General features: G+C 38.7%; 2 protein-coding genes across 2 annotated transcripts; one reads left to right on the top strand and one right to left on the bottom strand.

The window, feature by feature from the left end:
* The first annotated feature begins 997 nt into the window (after nucleotides 1–997).
* Cul4 (Cullin 4) lies at nucleotides 998–12,253 on the top strand. Its single transcript, XM_053754854.1, has 14 exons — nucleotides 998–1,376; nucleotides 1,455–1,597; nucleotides 1,875–2,095; nucleotides 2,790–2,978; nucleotides 3,521–3,667; nucleotides 4,077–4,263; nucleotides 4,721–4,913; nucleotides 5,373–5,509; nucleotides 5,891–6,055; nucleotides 6,674–6,898; nucleotides 7,516–7,623; nucleotides 8,214–8,384; nucleotides 9,318–9,470; nucleotides 9,914–12,253. The coding sequence occupies exons 1-14, from the start codon at nucleotides 1,136–1,138 to the stop codon at nucleotides 10,007–10,009; spliced, it is 2,376 nt and encodes a 791-aa protein (XP_053610829.1). The 5' UTR covers nucleotides 998–1,135; the 3' UTR covers nucleotides 10,010–12,253.
* LOC128675438 (uncharacterized protein) lies at nucleotides 12,242–19,558 on the bottom strand. The gene is made up of 11 exons (XM_053754865.1): nucleotides 19,398–19,558; nucleotides 19,004–19,161; nucleotides 18,094–18,605; nucleotides 17,579–17,767; nucleotides 16,709–17,025; nucleotides 16,166–16,329; nucleotides 15,338–15,559; nucleotides 14,601–14,714; nucleotides 14,029–14,151; nucleotides 13,531–13,713; nucleotides 12,242–13,086 (listed from the first exon to the last, which is right to left on the bottom strand). Exons 2-11 carry the CDS (start codon nucleotides 19,148–19,150, stop codon nucleotides 12,964–12,966), a joined length of 2,094 nt encoding a protein of 697 aa, XP_053610840.1. The 5' UTR covers nucleotides 19,151–19,161; nucleotides 19,398–19,558; the 3' UTR covers nucleotides 12,242–12,963.
* Nucleotides 19,559–19,592: the final 34 nt, after the last annotated feature.

Genomic DNA, 19,592 nt, shown 5'->3' with positions numbered 1-19,592 from the left:
AAAAACATTCACGCTTCCTGCTGTCTGTCTGTTCCCGAGAAAGGTTTTATATGTAGGTAATAAATTTATTAAGGTTACCGGAGCGAAGCCAGGCCGGGCTATCTATTGGTGAAAACCGCATGAAAATCCGTTGCCTAGTTTGTGAGCTTATCGCGACCAGACAGACTAAGGATAAAAGAAGTATCTACTATAATGAGTAACTATTGCATCAGTTTGACATTAGGGCGGATGGTAGAACTCATAGGGCGGGCGGTAACTATTGCAAATGGTGATGGGTTTCTCAAGTTTCTTTTATTTATTATGCGATTGTGCCTTCTTATTTATGATTAAGTATCTCTTATTCGTTTCTCATGTGACAAATACAATAATGCTTATTTAAGTAATATATAAGTAAGTCATCACACACACGAAAGGTAAATTTATATTTCTGCTAAAATCCAACTGACTACACTGCCAAAACCACCTATAATTTATTCCAATCATATGCATCCTTGGTCCTTTCTCTATTTTTCATGTCAAACAACTCTCAAATCTTGAATAATATTCTTATTCTTGGCGTTTTCTTCTTGTAGACATCGGCTGGAAGCCAGGTGGTTAAAATCTGTGTCCTTCTCTTTGGTTGCATACGGAAGCACGCCCCATCCAATCCCAAATCAGTCTAGCCGCAATTTTGACTGTATTTGAAAACTAAAAGAACTAAAACACGTACGCTCGTTAGCAAAAGCTCATGGTCTTGTTGAATGGCGGTTGGTTCACAAGCAATAAGACAGCTCGCACGAAAGCGTTTCCCAAAATTCCTAGAAAAACTTAATTTTTATGCGCATATGAAGTCGCGAGCTAAATATAGTTTTGCAGTAAAATTCCCCCTCACAGACCCAAAGTAAAAAAGCCCTGAAATTAAATATCTAAGACCTTTGAAATCGTAAAACGTAAAACTGTCATTTGGTTTGTCAGTTTTGACAGCAAGAAGGCCAAGTGCGCCCTCTAGCTTTTCAGATCGGTAAACTGAACGTAATGGTGGTGTGAAGATTGTTTAGCTATTGACTGATCTAATATTTTTATTATTTGTATTTTATAATTAATTAGCGTTAATTATAAATTTAGTGTTGTGGCTGCGGCCATATTATGCTTTCTTATGTGGAACCTTAAGCCGCCAGTGTTGGCCGAGGAGGGTGGCAATCAATGTAGAAAACGTTCCCTTCCGAGCAGCGAACAGTGCCTCAAAAAAGCAAAATCTGACGATATGAGTGCCAACGAGAAGAAATCGAACTTTTCATTGTTAACTCCAAATACTAATGGAGCTGTGAAATTGTCGTCAACATCTATGAACAAGCCAGGGGCGACTACAAAGAAGCTAATAATAAAAAATTTCAAAAGTGTGTTTACGGAGTATGTGTATCGTCATAGCATAACCTATTTGGTAAGAGACCTAAAATGTTGAATCTATGTTTTAGGTAAACCGAATCTGCCGGAGAACTACCAGGAGACGACATGGAGCAAGTTGCGAGAGGCGGTGATCGCGATCCAGACGTCGAAAGCCATTGCGTACTCTCTGGAGGAGCTGTACCAGGCAGTAGAGAATATGTGCAGCCATAAGGTAAACATTGAAACTTTCTGGAATATACGCACATAAAAATTATTCGGTATTCCATCATGATAATGTTGATGGACATCTGAAGGTGATTTATATTTAGATCTAAAAAAATATTAATTAAAGTGGCTGTTTCATAATGATAACAACAATTTAACAGTTATTATTATGCTAGATGCAATGAGTTCTTCTTTGCATGTAGACACTCCAATGATATCAGAATTAGATTTTCCACAAATGTTGTGCCACGGCCACAATGTATTAATTCATCCTTAACTTCCAGATGGCATCTCAACTATATGTAAACTTAACCAACCTAGTGGAAGCCCATGTCAAGGCAAACATCGAGCAGTTCCTGTCTGAGAGTATGGACCGGCAGGTGTTCCTCAAACGCATGGATGACTGCTGGCGGGCACATTGCCGGCAGATGATCATGATCCGCAGCATCTTCTTGTACCTGGACCGCACTTATGTGCTGCAGAACCCTAGCATTCATTCAATTTGGTATTCATTTTGATTTTATTTTTACTATTTGTTATTATTTTTAGTATAAAACTTTTAATATTATGCATTTGCTTAGGCATCTGCAAAACTATATTTAATGTTAGGACAAAATCTTGACATGTCTTTTTATTGAAATATAAGGGTATTCTGGTTTTGCTGGATTAAAACTTAATAACCTGCTCAGATTCCTCAGAAATCACACTTTTGATTGGTGTCTGTATGTATTTTTTGAGTTTATCCTTCATACAGACAAATGTGACTGGGACTTATTTTTATAATATGTAAGGATAGGCTTTAAAATGAATTAGCACATAAATAATGTAATTTATCATATAAATTAAGTTTCATAAGGAATATTTCAATAAAAAGATAGTCATGATTGTTAATTTTTTTAAATTCCTTAAAACATATATAAATTTACCTAAAGAAATAGTTTAGAGAGCATACAAAAGTGATTGAGATATCTAAATAACGTGTTTTATACTTTATTTCATTGTAGATATGTAGAAATTATTTGGTGTGAGTACATTTATTTACTGCACATGATTTGTGCCATTAGTTAATTTTCCTACTGGAGTTTCAATATTATTATATAGATACTTTTCATAAATCTTAGGTATTTGACAAATAATGAACATAGGCTGATTTCCTAGTGTAGTCGAACAACATATCTATATTTTTATATAATTTCCAGGGACATGGGCCTAGACCTATTCCGGCATCACATAGCTATGAACACATTAGTGCAGACCCGCACGGTGGATGGGCTGCTGCTGCTAATAGAGCGGGAGCGGGGAGGGGACGCAGTCGACCGCTCCTTGCTCAAGAGTCTGCTACGGATGCTCTCTGACTTGCAGATTTATCAGAAAGCTTTTGAAAATAAGTATGTATCCTTATTATTTTCTTGATCTTCTTCTTCATAGTTGTATTCCTCTTAGCTGTGGATCATGGTCATTATGTAGAATGAAACACACAGAACAACTTTTTTTGCACTATTAATGGAGTGATTTGCCATTGCCTTCTTCATTTCACACATAAGTTGATAATCAACCAGAGTGCAGGTTTTCCTACATAATTTTCTCGTGATGTTGTCCTTCAACAAGTGCAAGTGGTGGTCTATGAAAATTACTGTACATACATGAGTAGATTAATATACAAATTCATTTGGCACTAATCGGATTAGAACCTGGGACCTTTCGGTTCACAGGCGTCTTAACCATTACACCACCTCTGCTACAACATTATACAATTTTCGTGGTAAGACTTAATAAGACACTAGAATATCACAGCACTTGTGTTTTGTGAGTATTTAGTCTATTTTTAATACTGTTTGTACTAAGAGTGCTTATAGTTTTGACTGGCAGGGTTCTAAATAAAAGAATTTACGGATGATGTGAATCTAAATATTCAAAATGTTTGTTTTAGGTTCTTACAAGCCACCGAGAGGCTTTATGCCGCTGAAGGCCAACGCCTGATGCGAGAGCTGGCTGTCCCCCAATACTTGGCTCATGTGGAGAAACGGTTGCGGGAGGAAAACGAGCGGTTGCTGCATTATCTGGACCCATCTACCAAGTAATATTTCATTTTAGTAATATGTGAAGTTCCAATAGAAAATGTATGATACAGTCGATTATTGCGTTATGTATATTTCTGTAATATGCTAGTTAAAAATTACTATCATTCATCATCATATTGAGTGTGTTATTGCTAACACTGTTGTCAGATTTTATTCAAGTCGCCTAAAGGCATCTGACATGACATTACTATCACTACATCCTACTAATATTATAAATGCGAATGGTTGTGAGGATATGTGTGCGTATATTTGTTACTCTCTCACGCAAAATCTACGGATTGTTATGGAATTTGGTACACGGCTAGAATATAACCTGGAATAACACCTTAAAGCACATTTTATGCCGAAATTCCCACGGGAGCGAATCCCCGGGACGCGGCTAGTGACAAGTACGAATGTTGTCAGATGGCAGCTGGTGCACACGATAGAGCGGCAGCTGCTGAGTGAGCACCTGGCGGGCATCCTCAGCAAGGGGCTGGAGGCGCTGATGGCGGGCCCGCGGGTCGCCGACCTCACGTCGCTCTACGGCCTCTTCGGCCGCGTCAAGGACGGCCACGCGCAGCTCTGCAACCACTTCAACGCTTACATCAAGGTTGGTCTACCATATACCATATATACTATAAGACCGTATTGCAACATTGTACCATATTTTTTCCTAATATTGTAACCTAGTTTTTAAGTATTCAAATGTGCAATACACTACCCTGGGGTGCGGAGTAACTCTCTGGGGACAAAAAATAATAATGTGGAGTCGGTGCTCGTGTGGCATGTGCTTCTGCCCTAGAATACGACCACTCCATATCCTCTAATAGATGTCGTATAAGGAAATTGATGGACACAAACATAGCTTAGGCAGCTGATAGGCTACAAATGAATCTTAAAAATTTTAAAGGTTGCTGAACCTGGGCTTTGCGGCTTCACAACCCCGAACGCAATCGGGAACATGCTGCAATGAAAGAGATAAATTAGGAAAATATCTTTCCGTTCACGTAGTACGTAGATTTTAACCACTGGCCCACCACCGCTTCAAAACAACGATTTGTTTCCAGAAAAAAGGTCGCACGATAGTGATAGAGCCGGAGCGCGACAAAAGCATGGTGTCGGAGCTGCTGGAGTTCAAGGAGCAGCTGGACCGCGTGGTCAGCGTCTGCTTCCAGCGCAACGACAAGTTCTTGTACTCCATGCGCGAGGCCTTCGAGCACTTCATCAACCAGCGGCAGAACAAGCCCGCTGAACTGATTGGTGAGTCTCTCTCTGTACCATCGTCACTCTCTTTTATTGTATTAAGGCTGGAATTTTTTTTGATGGAAGTGCATGGGGTGGAGAAGTTGATGGATACTTCCCAATCTCACCCTGAATGGTCCGGGCTAAAAATGCTAAATTTGGTCCAGTGTGCAGAGTGCAAGTGCTTAAGGTCTCTATGAATATATTAAGCAAATATTTAGTTTTAAATATTGTTTTTTTTACTAAAACAGATAATTTCTTACAATCACTCGAAAGACAGTAAATAATTTGATTTGAGATTCAATCCAGATTCGATAAATTACTATCAAAATCGTAATGTTACTAATTTGAAGCGTTATCAAATTTAAATAATATGTATTAAATACGTACGTACCTTATTATACCTGGCACGTTTCGGATCGTGTTATAACAACTCGTGATCCCCACATTTTCTATTAATGGCTATTTTCTTCACAGCCAAGTTTGTGGACGTGAAATTGCGCGCGGGCAACAAGGAAGCGACCGAGGAGGAACTCGAGAGGTTGTTAGACAAGATCATGGTGTTGTTCCGGTTCATACACGGCAAGGATGTCTTCGAGGCTTTCTACAAGAAGGTGGGGGAATCATCTTAGGGAGTTCCTATGAAGTTACATTGTGTCAAGATAGTGGAGAAATTTTTGGCGAATTTTTTACAAATACTCATCACTCTTAATGCATGTTCTTCGGTTATGGGTGCTTCTAATATCTCCCTTACGAAGGAGATCATTTAAATTGTTTTTTATTTTTTTTTTGTTGACTTCAATGAACAATCTAACTAATATTTTTACATTATACAACTAAAAGTAATTAAAACTATCATCAATTATTTTAAGAACTTTGTTCTTGTCAATGGAGCATTTTCCATCTAATTCTGTCCTCGGCCGTTCTTCTCTCTTAAAACGAATAAAAACCAATTATTAAAATTATTTATGGTGCAATATAATAATAATTTTTAGGACCTCGCAAAGAGACTGCTGGTGGGCAAGTCGGCGTCGGTGGACGCGGAGAAGTCGATGCTGAGCAAACTGAAGCAGGAGTGCGGGGGAGGGTTCACCTGCAAACTGGAGGGCATGTTCAAGGATATGGAACTTAGCAAAGACATCAATATCACTTATAAACAGGTACGTTTTTTATTTGGAAATGGTCCAGTAAACACTGGAATAGAAGTAGGTACAGAGTGGAATACTAGTTTAATTTTTGATACAAAATAAAATTTTGTTAAGTTACTTATCGACAGAATCACTATCACTACTATAATATAAAAGCGATGCTGGTCCAGTGGTTGAGATTGTGAGCGAAATGTTCCAGGTTCAAATTTTACTTGTGCCACATGAGTTTGTATACCAATCTTATTAATGTATATTAGTTTTCATAGAGCTACACATGGATTTTTTTTTTGTTTTTTTTTTGACAACAATGAAAAATTACTTTTTATTTTACTAGCTTTTGCTCGTGGGTAATATTTTATTGATGGGAAAATTACGCGAGCAATCGCGTGATTTTCCCATCAATAAAATATTTAGACTTTTAAATAATCTGATTTTCCCACACAAACTTTGAACCCCCATTTACCTCCTTGAGAAATCCTTACTTAGTGCACCCCTAGATCACATATGAAACCTACGTGGTAAATTAGAAGTTTCTAGACCCAGCGTTATGTTACGTTAGAGTTATGTTTTGTCAGTTTGGTAATTGGCAATAGAGAATATATTTCTGAATGAACACATGAACCCGCGCAGCACCTGGCGCTGGCGACGCCGCCGACGGGCGCGCTGGAGCTGTCGGTGTACATCCTGACGCAGGGCTTCTGGCCCACGTACCCGGCGGCGGACGTGCGGCTGCCGCTCGCGCTCACGAGACATCAGGATCACTTCAGCAAGTTCTACCTCGCCAAGCACTCCGGCCGCAAGCTGCAGTGGCAGGCCACGCTCGGCCACTGCGTGCTGCGCGCCAGCTTCTCACAGGTACTGTCTCATTAACTTCATTTTCCTCTGCAGTGGCCAAAGACCACGTTTATACACCATCAATAAATATAATAACCGTTTGTTCATCGGGTCTTTTTAACCCCTGACACAAAAAGAGGGGTGTTATAAGTTTAACGTGTCTGTGTGTCATCTGTCTATGGCATCGTAGCTCCCAGCAATTTTATCCCGAGTGTCCTTAGCCATGTTTCATGAAAATCGTCAGCTCAGCCATTCAAAACTTGTAGCGAAATGAATATTCAGTCGGGGGATTTTTTTAATTTGTCTAACTCTGAATTCATGATTTTCGTATAGATTTTTATAGTTCTTTTCAAATGTTACGGTTAAGGTATATATTGCGGTTTAGAAAAATTTACAAACGAAAAAGTTCCATTCGATCGATGCGTTCGTTCGAACTTTTCGACGGTGCCTTTGTAAATGCAGGAAAATTGCTACCATCGAAAAAAAATTGGAAAAACCTGATGAAGGGAACTTCGATGTGACGGCCGCATGCCAATTTAATTGCTTGATAGTAAACAAAAAAATGAATTCCTCCAATTTGAGTCCAGATTTTTATTATTTTTCATCTAAATAATATAAATGATTGATTTATTGTGAAGGGTAACAAAGAGCTGCAAGTGTCGCTGTTCCAAGCGCTCGTGCTGCTTCTGTTCAATGATGGAGACAACCTCGCTTTTGAAGACATAAAGACCGCCACGAACATTGAGGTATGAACTGTTATGAAACACTCGTGTCATCCATACTAATATTATAAAGAGAAAAGATTTGTATTTTTGTTTGTAATGAATAAATTTCAAAATTTGGAACGATTTTGATGAAATTTGACACAGATATAGACATAGGCTACTTGTTTTACCCGAGCGAAGGCGGGACATATCGTTAGTTTATTCATAAAGTGTATAGCAGATAAACTCGACTGCCGCCTCCGCTGGTACGTAGGAAACGAATGCCTCTGCCGCTCCTGTCTGTCTGTCTGTTCGTGAACTCTAAAACGACCGCACGGCATTTCGTGCGGTTATCACAAATAGATAGTGTGATTACTGAGTAAGGTTTAGATAGGTTTTTTATGTTTACCGAGCGAACCCGTGACGGGCCACTAATATGAAATTTATTAAATATTGAATACTAATATCTAAGCTCTCTATTTTCTGGGACGAAAGGTACACGTATGTCCTTATCCATGGAGATAGATGGATTACATGCAAAATTTCAAGAAGACTCGTTTGAGTAGATAGAGCGTGAAGAGGTAACAAACAAACTTACTTTCGCATTTATAATATTAGTATTAAATATATAGGATGGCGAACTCCGGCGCACACTGCAGTCGCTGGCTTGCGGTAAAGCGCGAGTGTTGAGCAAAACGCCGCGCGGGAGGGAAGTCGCGGACGGGGACCACTTCTCCTTCAACGCTGACTTCACCAACAAGCTGTTCCGCATCAAGATCAACCAAATCCAGATGAAAGAGACGGTAATTCAGTTCTATGTATTGTTTTTAACCCCCGACGCAAAAAGAGGGGTGTTACAAGTTTGACCCCTAAGTGTGCCTGTCTGTCTGTCTGTGTACGTGGCACCGTAGGTCACGGTTAAACCAATCTGGAGGCGGCCAAATTTGGCGAACGGCGTTATATAGCTTAACCACGTATCCCCATCATCATATCGAGTGTGTTATTGCTAACACTGGTGTCAGATTTTATTCAAGGCATCTGACATGCCTTTACGACTACTTACCGCCATCTAGTGGCAGGTAGTCGCATACACACGAGTGAACTAAACTGTCCACCAGTGTGCAGGTTTCTTCACGATGTTTTCCTTCGCCGGAAGCAAGTGGTGGTCTATGAAAACTACTATAAATGAGTCAGATTGGTATACAAACTCTTATGACACGTGTAGGATACGAACCTGAGACCTTTCGATCCACAGGCGGGCGTCTTAATCATAACACCACCACCGGCACCACATGTCTAGAATTTGCTTTGGGGATAACTTTGTCATGTTGTGTATGCACGTTTTTGGATTCAGTCCAGATCGTAGTGTTAAATTACTCTGTTTACTGATGTTATAGATAAATATAAATAAATATATTAGGACAAATCACACAGATTGAGCTAGCCCCAAAAAAAGTTCGAGACTTGTGTTATGGGATACTAACTCAACGATACTATATTTTATAACAAATTCATATATAGATAAATATTCAAGACCTGGGCCAATCATAAAAAGATTTTCCATCATGACCCGACCGGGGATCGAACCCGGGACCTCTCGGTTCAGAGACAAGCACTTTACCACTGCGCCATCGAGGATCGCCATAGATTGTTGTGTATGCCTATGTAAATAAATATATAACTCAATCTGTGTGACTAGTCCATATATATTTATTTGTCAATTTTCCAATATACAGAGCGAGGAACAGAAGGCCACCGAGGAGCGAGTGTTCCAGGACCGGCAGTACCAGATCGACGCGGCCATCGTGCGCGTCATGAAGATGCGCAAGGCGCTCTCGCACAATCTGCTCATCTCCGAGCTCTACAACCAGCTCAAGTTTCCTGTCAAGGTTGGTAAATCACACATTGTCACAGGTTTCTCATACATTACTGCAGGTTTCTCATGCCTGAAGGCATGGTATGATAGGGACCAACACTGTTCAAATGAGTTTCTTCTCAGCAGTGGTCGTTCCGAAATGCCAGTAGTTTGTAGCTTGTGAGAAATAACTATAAATATAAAGATTGACGAGAAAAAGTGCCTGTGAAGATCTAATTTCTGAATAAATGATTTGAATTTGAATTTTGAATTTGAATTTAAATTTGAATTTGCCTTTCTACAGGTTTCTGATACATTTCAATAAGTCGATTGAAGAAATTTCTACAGGTTTCTCAGATATAAGACCATCACATTGAACGGAGCCGTACGAATTACGACGATCGATTAGACGATCGTCACGCGGAATCTGCAAAATTAAGACTTTTTTCAAAATGTTTTCATTTGTTTTCCTTACAGCCGGCAGACCTCAAGAAACGCATAGAGTCACTCATCGACCGCGACTATATGGAGCGAGACAAGGACAACCCCAACCAATACAACTACGTCGCGTAACCCTCCTCTCCCCCAACACTACCCCCCTCATCCCCACCCCTAGCGCGACACTCGTATGCCGCTACCCCAGCGGATTTCGACTGGCGAATCAACAAGTTCGTGTTTAATAATAAACGATACTTTTGTTTTTACATATGTGTCTAGGTTTTTCGATAAGATATTTTCCGTTTTACTAAAAAATAAAAAACGATGCTAAACAATTCCTAAACACATTATATTTCCAGTTTTGGATGGATGTTTAAATGACATTTTCTAGTTGTCAGGTATCTTATTATTTTGGGCGTATAATGTGTTTAGCAAAGTTTAAATATTGGTTTAAATCTTACGGATTGTGCCCAATAATGTTTGTTCTACAGTGTATCTAATACAGGTTTTCAAATACTATTTGGTAGGAAACGGTCTATGATTTTGAACGAATGTGTTAGAGAATTTATCTTGTAATATAATTTTGTACAAACAAGGTATTGTCGTTTCGTTCCAAAGACTGAGAAAACTATAGACGCTGTTTTGACGTAGCCACAAGACTATCTAATACACGGCAGATTGACATAAAACAGGGTCCACGATGAGGAACAAAAGATATTAGTGATCTGTATGTATCTGTCTGTATGTATCATATCATGCATTTATAATGCGCGTTAATCTTGTAAGAAATATGTGGAAGATAGACAATGTCTATACTTTTCTCTGTCTACTTTTCGTTCACACATTTACAGGGACTGAATCATTGTTCTATCGCAAAGAATGTATCGTTTATATGCTTAGTTGGTGGTGAAATGACATGCAAGGAATTTGTTTATTAATAGGTCATTCGTTCATCAGTTCAATCGTACCTATTTCATTAAAAATCATATTAAAATTTTAATTTTGAAAACATTAATATAGACAATTTTTATTGTCAAAATTAGTTAAAAAGAATGTGTGACATGCATTTTAATAGCTTTCTTATACATATAACAAAGTCATTTCCAATTCGTTAATTTTATATGTAAATGCTTATAAATTTTGTCCGTAACAACCATATTAATAGTATAGTGTAGGCTTCAGATAGTAGGAACACTTGGGCAGGAGTCTTGTATGGCATACTAGTATCATAGGCAGTGCTAGTGAGCACATACGTGTGCTCTATAAGCGATGCTAGCTCCGTGCCTTTGGAAAAATAATCACACAATATCTGCTAACAAGAAAACGCGGGAAAATTGCATACGGATGTCGGCAAACGACCCTTTTAATTTACAACTGGTTGGCTAGGTTATTTAAATGCAACTTACAATAGGGGATTTTCTGTTCCAACTTAGTTTACTTGGTACAGCTATGAATATAGGACAATTCCTTGTGAATAGAACTGTAGTGGAGCGCGAATATGGTCCTAATTGGTAAAATAATAAGGATCATGGTTTGTCCTCTGAACGAATTTGATATTGTAACGTGGGTTGGTTCTGTGATGCCAAATAAAATGGACCAGATCTAGGAGAAAGGCAACACGGAGAACGACAATTGCCAATGATTTAGTACGTGAAAATTTATTTAAATATTTTGGGAAACAAGCAACTTGTTCGTTTATGTATAAATAAATATTTATAGTTAAGTTTCATTACTTTTTCGTTTCCTTTGATCCTAATATTTCCTGTCATTTTTTTCTGTAAAACAAGATCTTTAATAAAACTGATTGATAGATTAATAATAAAATCACTTCAATGAATTCAAAAATACGAACATTTTCCAATGTTATAATATTAAAAAGCAGCTACACAGCCTGCCACTTCTCTATATTCACACTAAAAATCAATTCAAATAGACTTAGACTATGTATTTAAACATTGTTATATCGCCAACTTGATAAAAACGCTTGAAATTACTATTACCTTGGTGAGGTGATACCCAGTAATGTTGACTGGTAATAAACGTAGTATATAAAACTTAGGTATAATTTAATTACATAACGTGTGATATTAGACAATCGTTTGCCCTCCAAGGACGCATTTCAAGTTCTTTAGTTAAACTACATTAGGCTTGCCTCAAGACTGCTGAAAGTAGCGTCGGTTCGGTAACATGACAATTGGTGTGCAATGTTTCATAGTTATATGCTGTTGTGGCGTGCATAGTGATTGAATATGTTTGTGTGTATCACATTGAGTATTTATCGCAATGGAATAATACCAAATACGAGTTTAGTTGCGCCCCAGATCACTAGTTGCGTCAATACGGAGGGAATACTAATTAAAAACACTATTTATAATTTTCCGATGTTGTTTTATTTACCATGATCACAAATGAAATATCATGTAAAATAAAATTTTAATACTATAAGAACCATGCCCAATTGATTAGTCGCGTCGTCTTGACGTCCGTCAGATCGCAGAAATTGTATGAAGTTTCGACGTACATTAACGCACATCAGTGTCAAAACCTATAGACAACAACCGAGCGTAACGTGCTGCGTAGTTGCAACGCAGCACGACTGAACAATGGGGCATGGCTCTAGTCGTGATCACAAAAGAAATATCAATGAAGTAGGTAGATTGAGATTCGACGGAAGACACGTTTTGGTCCAGCTATCGCCAGAAGGCGAAGACCGAGAAAACTATAGGTAAACGTAGCCGCGTATTTGAACGATTCACGCTCGACCTTCTAAAAGCCGATAAAGATATTAAAATTATTATCTGTCTCGTTTTTTCTCAACCATTTCTATTTATTTCATGAACGAAACCAAAGATATGACTATGTCTTCAGTTTTCTCTTTCTATGTTATCAAACTATTTTCACTAATACTCGCAAATATAATTAAGAATATTCACTACATATTTACACCAACATTATACAACAATATTTACATAGAAAACAATCAACCATATCATTTTCCCATAACTCATGAGATAATATTTCGGGTCAAAGAATGATCCAATAAAAATGAAACTTTCCTCGAGTTGATATCATAATAACAAATAGTTTGTTCACTTGTCTGTCATTTTGAAGACTGTGTCGAGATGGTCTTTATGGTAGTCCAACTCGTCGGCCAACGCGTTGGCTAGCGTGTTGGGTGTGATCTCCGTGTCCAGGTATTCGCGGAGGAGTTTCTGCGGACGAATGATTAAAATCTGTGTCGGATAGTTCTCGTAATTAATTATACTACAATATAATAAAAGTATTAGCAGTATACAGTATAATAACAGTATAGCCACTTCCAGCCTGCCCTCACTTACCGGCCCAATGTGGCTGATTCAGTTATCGGCGAGCCTTCTCATAAGTTTTCGAAAACACTGCGTTTGTAGCGACAATTCTGACGTCTTAACTCACTCACATGCTTCGTACGCGTTCAACTGCACGAACTTTGCTAGTTTTCATAGCGTATTTGTCTCATACATTTTGTTGATAATATCCGACGGACACAGAAACAACAGTCCGAAAAGGATAACTGGCATCAAAATAGGGAACTAATAGAAGTATTTTTCATAACAGCGACTCCTTCCCCATGCCAGATTTCCTTGTCTTCCTGTATAAATGGATAATTTCTTCGTTACCTGTGGTGGAACAGCGCCCCCATGCCTCAGAACAGACTGCCTGAAATGGTCCCCGGCGGTTCTACTGAGAGGTTGTTCGTGAAAATGTTTCCTCCACACGCTCCAGGCCACGGCTCTGGATATGAGGTACGAGTAGTACTTTGCGCCGTAGCCGATTAAATGGCTGAAACGGTGCTGCCACGCCTGAAAGGTATTGATTGCTTTTACTTGAAGCCCTAGAACAGTGGCGCCCTCTTAGCACAGTTCGATCCTAAATGTATAGGTATAATTATCTAATTAACCAATCTTCGTATGCAGAATATTAGGAAATATTTCAAGACGAAAAAACGCACGGTTACCGTGGAAAAGGGACGTGAGAAACTACGAGCAAAAGCTAGCTAGCTAGAATATTATTTAAATAGATACATGAGAAATTCAAAATTCATTCAAACCAAAATCCAAAAAGTGTTAAGTTATTTGATAATTTTCTTTTAATTTTAAAAACAATTTTGAACTCACGGTATTCTCAACATAAGGCAGGCCGTAGTATTGTTTCTGTACTTCTTGTAACACTTGTGTTGTTTTCCCACCAAAAGATGCGTCCGGTCCGTGGTAACGCTGGTCTAGCGCTGAGTAGAACACCTGGGGAAAAGTAATTATGAAAAGTTAATGTTTACACGTACATGGGCGACCTAATGATGATAGTCAATAAAGATGATGAGAAACATGTGCAACATAGTGATAAGGAGAAACGCGGGCGACATGAATATAGAGAGAAACATGGGCACATAATGGTAGTGAGAAACATAAGCAGCATAAAGCCACGAATGCACTAGGGAACATTTGACGCGCAACATATCGTTCTTTCCTTTTCATTACAATTTGCATGAGTGAGATCGACTATGTGCTATTTCACTGGACGCGATGGTAATGCGTGAGACAGAGTGATTTTGCGTGTCAAATGTTGCCTATTGTATTCATAGCTTAAAGATGTTAGTGCAACATATGGGCGACATAATGATTATAGTGAGAAACTATAAGTATATTATTGAGTTGGTAGCTGGAATAAATGATGACGGTGAGACCCAAACCTGCAGTTGCATTTCGCTTGCACCGAAGAGATATTTGGAAGCACACAGTCGGTGGATCATATCTTCAGGCATCGGTTCGCGGGTTTGGAAGTGACGAGCGAAGCGGCGCACCACCTAAAATGTATATATTATTTTACTATTATAAATAGATATTTTCTGTTGACGTATATAAATCGAATATCTGAAACATCAGATGTGGACTTTCAAATCCAGCTGTACTATAGCATATATGAAAGTAGTTCGTATGTGTTCGTGTGCGCCAGAGTCATAGAGCCACGCGAACTAAGTGGCGGACGTCAGCTAGTTTTTTTTTTAATCATTAATCTGGTGTGTATCCGCTAATAAATAAAAGGCATTGATTAAAATGTGATGCTGGCACTAGTGGGCGGTCAAATTACATGGGCGAGTTTATCCCCTTCGGTCTCATTTATCGCTTTCCCGGGACCTATATGTATAGGACCTACATTTGTTAAAGACTTAATTAATTGAGGTCCTTGGAAAAAAGGCTGCGGTGAAGTTTGTTCCGCCGCTTCTTCTTCACCTGCGCTTTGGAAGTCAGCAGTTTTATTGACGTCAATAAGTGATGTATATTCTAAATTAAATAAAGAAATTTGAATTTGTTCCAAATAATGCTTCTCACGTTACTTAACATGTATTCCTAATATGCATGAGCGAAATAGATTATGTGACGGGGTCTATGGCTTTCTCTGTCTACGTGTGCGGTTAGGTGAGGCTACCTGCGGACTGCTAGCGAAGTACTCCATGAGCACGCTGGGCACCTCGGCCAGGTCGGTGGGGCAGCGCGTGCCGGCCACGTGCTGGTGCCGCGCGCGGCCCAGCATCGAGTGCAGCGCGTGCCCCGCTTCGTGCCACAGGTTGTCCACCGCGCCCAGCGACAGCAGCGCCGGGCCCGAACGGTGGCCCCCGCAGAGCGACAGCATTATCACTACTATCGGGTTCTGCGGCAATTCGTATCATGACTATGTGTATTTTTACCAAACAGTAATTATTTACCCGCGACGACAGACGAGAGTTATTTGTGAGATTTTAGGACAAACATTTTATGTGTTTAGCAAATGTTACCCGCGACTTCGTCAGCGTAGAATAGTTACTTTTGACAGCATAATTATACACTTTTGGTGGTTGATTATGATTTTTTTTAAAGTTACCTGTGTTTGAACGGGGATAATAATATCCATACCAAATTTCATCAAAATCGGTTCAGGGGTTTAGAAGCGGGACAGATTTTTGCATACCAAACAGCAATTATTTACCCCCTGACAACAGATAGAGAGGACATTTTTTTTGATTTTAACACAAACAAATATTCAATCGTCAATAAAGCATTTTGAAAGAGACATAACGATGCGCAGGCAAAAATGGATAGTTACACTGAAGGTGAAAGGTATCCATTTAGGATTCGAGAAAATCTTCGCAATAATCCTTCCCTTACCACAACTTCGAAAGACATGCTTCAAATTCCCAATCAAACAGATAGATCCAATATAAAAACTCCGACGATACATGGCATATTCCCCAATACCATCAATGAAAACATCACTAACCTGATAAGAGCCATCTGGCAACAACTTCCCGCCCTGTATGGTGAAGTGGCAGTCCTGGTGCGGCTTGCCCGGGCGCGAGTACAGGTCGCAGTACATGTGGCCCAGCAGACCTTCACGCTCGTGCACCACCGCCAGCTTGTACACGTCCGGGGACCACGACTCACCTTATGATCAAATGAAAGAAAGAAAGAAAATATTTATTTGCCAAAAACCTTGGTACAAATATACAAAAGAGGAAAAGATTTTTCCTGAGGTCCCATTCTCACGTAATCGATATTAGGTTTCGTCAGTTTCCTACATTTGATTTTGATGATTTTGAATCATGTGATTATAATTGGGCCCTGAACATGTTTTAATACATTATCAAACCCTGTAATGTAAAACTGTTTGTTTGCTAGTTCACTTAAAAGGACAAAATTTATTTTTCCTAGACAATAATAGAATGTTACCATATATAAAAGAAATCTTATAATTTTATAAATAATATACTGATGTGTATGTACAATCCAATGTGACAAAGTCTAAAATTGAATAAATGTTTACCTGGCAACATTTCTTCAGACTTCAACGTGATACCGTACAGTTCCTGGCATAGCATATTGAGACCCTCCATGCACCCTCCTAAGGAGAAATATGGGCTGAAATCTGAATTGGCTACATTCAGTAATTGCGTCTTGGCCTTATGTGTGAAGTATGGAGTGTCCCAGCAAGCCAGTGCGTTCTGGTATGGGGTTTCCTTCTTCTTCATCTTGAGCATAGCTTCGAAGTCCAGTTGAGCGCGGTCGTGGAGGTTGTCTGATAAGAGGTCGAGAAACTGACGCACGTTAGGTGCTGTCTCCATTGTGCTTGCATTTATCGCTCTAAAAAAAATATCAACTTTTCTTGATTAAGGTTATCCAATTTTGCCACATGTGCACTGATGTAAATCTTACGAAAGAGAGATCACATCATGTGTTTGCCACATTAATAACGCATTTATCATTGAAAGTAGCATAATGTTTAGAAGTTATAAATGCATTAGATTCAAAATGCTACTGCCTGGTATGAAAAATAAGATTGTTTTTTTATTATAAATAGAACATGGCAAATAATGTTAGAAAATATATTCCAATCAGATCTCTATTATTTCTAAGGCGGCACCTAAACGTTAAATTATATTGCGCAATATAATTGATCGTCAATAGCAGGCTGAAACGTCCCAACTTTAAAACTGATATTATAAATGCGAGAGTGAGTATTTTGTTCGTTACCTCTTCACACATTATCTACTGGACCAATTGTTATGAAATTTTGTACACAGGTAGAAAATAACTTGGAATAACACACAGGGTATTTTTTATATAATTCCCAATTCCCACGGGAGCGAAGCCCTGGGGCGCAGCTAATAGAGAATAAAAGATTATATTATCTTACCTGTCGGCATAACAATCGAAACCACATATAGAAGCCATCTCATGCCTTGCATCAAGTGTAGTTGTCAACAACTGGTCCTGTCTCTCATCCGGAGCCAGGTACAGTCTGTAAGCAGCTTCCCTAGCGGCGGCCTCCCCGCACTCAGCGTACACACCGCTCACTATTATGTCGTCACCTTCTGTGCTGAAGCTGGGAGAAGTCATAGTTTCATTTCAAAATCCTATTTGGGCATGATAAATATAACAGAGGAATTAAAAAGGCAAAGTGAAAAGTGAGTCTGAGAAATACTTAATCATGACTGTAATAAAAGAAAACAAGCATTATACAATATAGAATAGATGCAATAGCTGTTGGCCACAGCAATAAGTAGCCCTAGTCACTCAACTATCTCAACACCACATTAATAAAGCATAAACAAATTTTCACATTTAGAACATTACTATTATAGATAGTACGGGTTCATAAAGTTTTTGATAGCAATCCATAACTATAATTATAGAAAAATTGCAGCTTACAACTGTCTGACATTGGAGGGCACCACATTTCTTGGCACTCTTCTAGGCTGGGCCGCGCCCGCCATGAACCTCTGTCCTGTCTGCAGAATGAGGTCATTGAGGCCCACGACACGCCTCCTCTTCTTCTCCTCAAGCTGAATGCCACTTTGCTCAAAGTCAAACAGAAACAATTCTGCCAAATGCTGATCACCCGATGTGCCTTTCTTCACTGAATCTCTTAATGCCTCATATAATCTCTTATCTGTGTTCAGCTTTTCTACAACACCACTAATGCTGATGCATGCATCTTCAGCAGCATTTGCGAAGTGTGATTGTGGGTGGGCTATTCTCACAAACTCAGCTAAATCAGCAACTTTACATAGTGTATCGGAGAGTTCATCGAAGATCTCCACCATGGGTCTGGTGGGATTTGAAGTGGCTTCTTCAATCAGCTGCTCAGTGGCTGCAATGGCCTGTTCTTTAAGTGTATAAAAGCCTTCGAAACTGGTGAGCTCTGGTTTGTTAAAAAGACCCTAGAAAATAAGAAAAAAAACTGTTGAGATTCTTAAACAAAACTTATCATTCATACTACACTATGCTGAATATTGTCACTTTATTGTACACTATCACACAGATGGTGACATATTTTTAAGTTAATTTATCAATCATTTAAAGACAAGTGCAGTGATGTATATCATCCCCTTCATCCTCCACTCATCAGCTTAAGCTGCTATTGAATAATCCCTTGGTTAGTTGCAAATATTTAAATTCTAATGTCTGGAACGTGTCATACACCTGATACAAAAGGAATTGAATGCTTAAATAATTATCTACTTCTATGGCTTAAATAAATAAAAAAAGATGCATGGGATAGCAAATTTATCCACAAGAATATATGTTAGTTGAATAAATAACCAACTCTATTACTTACAGTTCTTTCCCTCAAATTTTCAAATATGGGCCTAGTGCTGGGTCTGGTGTTAAAGGCAGTGGCAAGTGGAGACCATGTGCTGACATTCCGGCCCAATTTCCGACGTGTCGACGGTGTCAGTAGCCACAAGGACTTTGGCAGCTTCATCGTTACAGCCCCTATATTAACCAAAAAATAAAAGAAATTTATAAATTATTTAAATAAATATACATTTAAAACACGACATGTTTTCATTACACTACAATTGCTAAGGTTTGGGAAATAGGAAGGTATAGCTGAATGATACGTACATAAAAATGTTTTATAGATCTAAAATGGGGACAGAATAGATTCATCGAATTCCATCCTAGCTAATTATTGTGTATCTAACCTTTCGTCAGATAAAAATACATACCTTTGAATTAGGTCAATTTTTAAAGATTTCTTTATAACTCCAAAAATATATAATAATATGAAAGTGGTTTAATTTAGAAAATACAATTTTTCTAAGATTTTTGGACAGATTTTTAGCCTTTTGGGGATTTACTCAATCAATCAAATCAACTGACTGAAATTGACGATTTTGACAAATTAAACCAAGGATAAAAAT

The sequence above is a fragment of the Plodia interpunctella genome, chromosome 2 (genome assembly GCF_027563975.2).
Source record: "Plodia interpunctella isolate USDA-ARS_2022_Savannah chromosome 2, ilPloInte3.2, whole genome shotgun sequence".
Taxonomy (NCBI): domain Eukaryota; kingdom Metazoa; phylum Arthropoda; class Insecta; order Lepidoptera; family Pyralidae; genus Plodia; species Plodia interpunctella.
The sequence above is the reverse complement of the archived record's forward strand: the minus strand, read 5'-3'. Positions and strand labels throughout refer to the sequence as shown.

What these genes read in the sequence shown, in the direction of transcription:
- Cul4 (XM_053754854.1), top strand. Translation starts at nt 1,136, where the DNA reads ATGTGGAACCTTAAGCCGCCAGTGTTGGCCGAGGAGGGTGGCAATCAA. An exon ending in AATAATAAAAAATTTCAAAA is followed by an intron (nt 1,377 to 1,454) that starts GTGTGTTTACGG and finishes TCTATGTTTTAG; the next exon opens with GTAAACCGAATCTGCCGGAG. An exon ending in CAAGCCCGCTGAACTGATTG is followed by an intron (nt 4,914 to 5,372) that starts GTGAGTCTCTCT and finishes TTTTCTTCACAG; the next exon opens with CCAAGTTTGTGGACGTGAAA.
- LOC128675438 (XM_053754865.1), bottom strand. Translation starts at nt 19,150, where the DNA reads ATGAAGCTGCCAAAGTCCTTGTGGCTACTGACACCGTCGACACGTCGG. An exon ending in AAAATTTGAGGGAAAGAACT is followed by an intron (nt 18,606 to 19,003) that starts GTAAGTAATAGA and finishes CTTATTTTCTAG; the next exon opens with GGTCTTTTTAACAAACCAGA. An exon ending in CAAGCGAAATGCAACTGCAG is followed by an intron (nt 14,152 to 14,600) that starts GTTTGGGTCTCA and finishes ACTTTTCCCCAG; the next exon opens with GTGTTCTACTCAGCGCTAGA.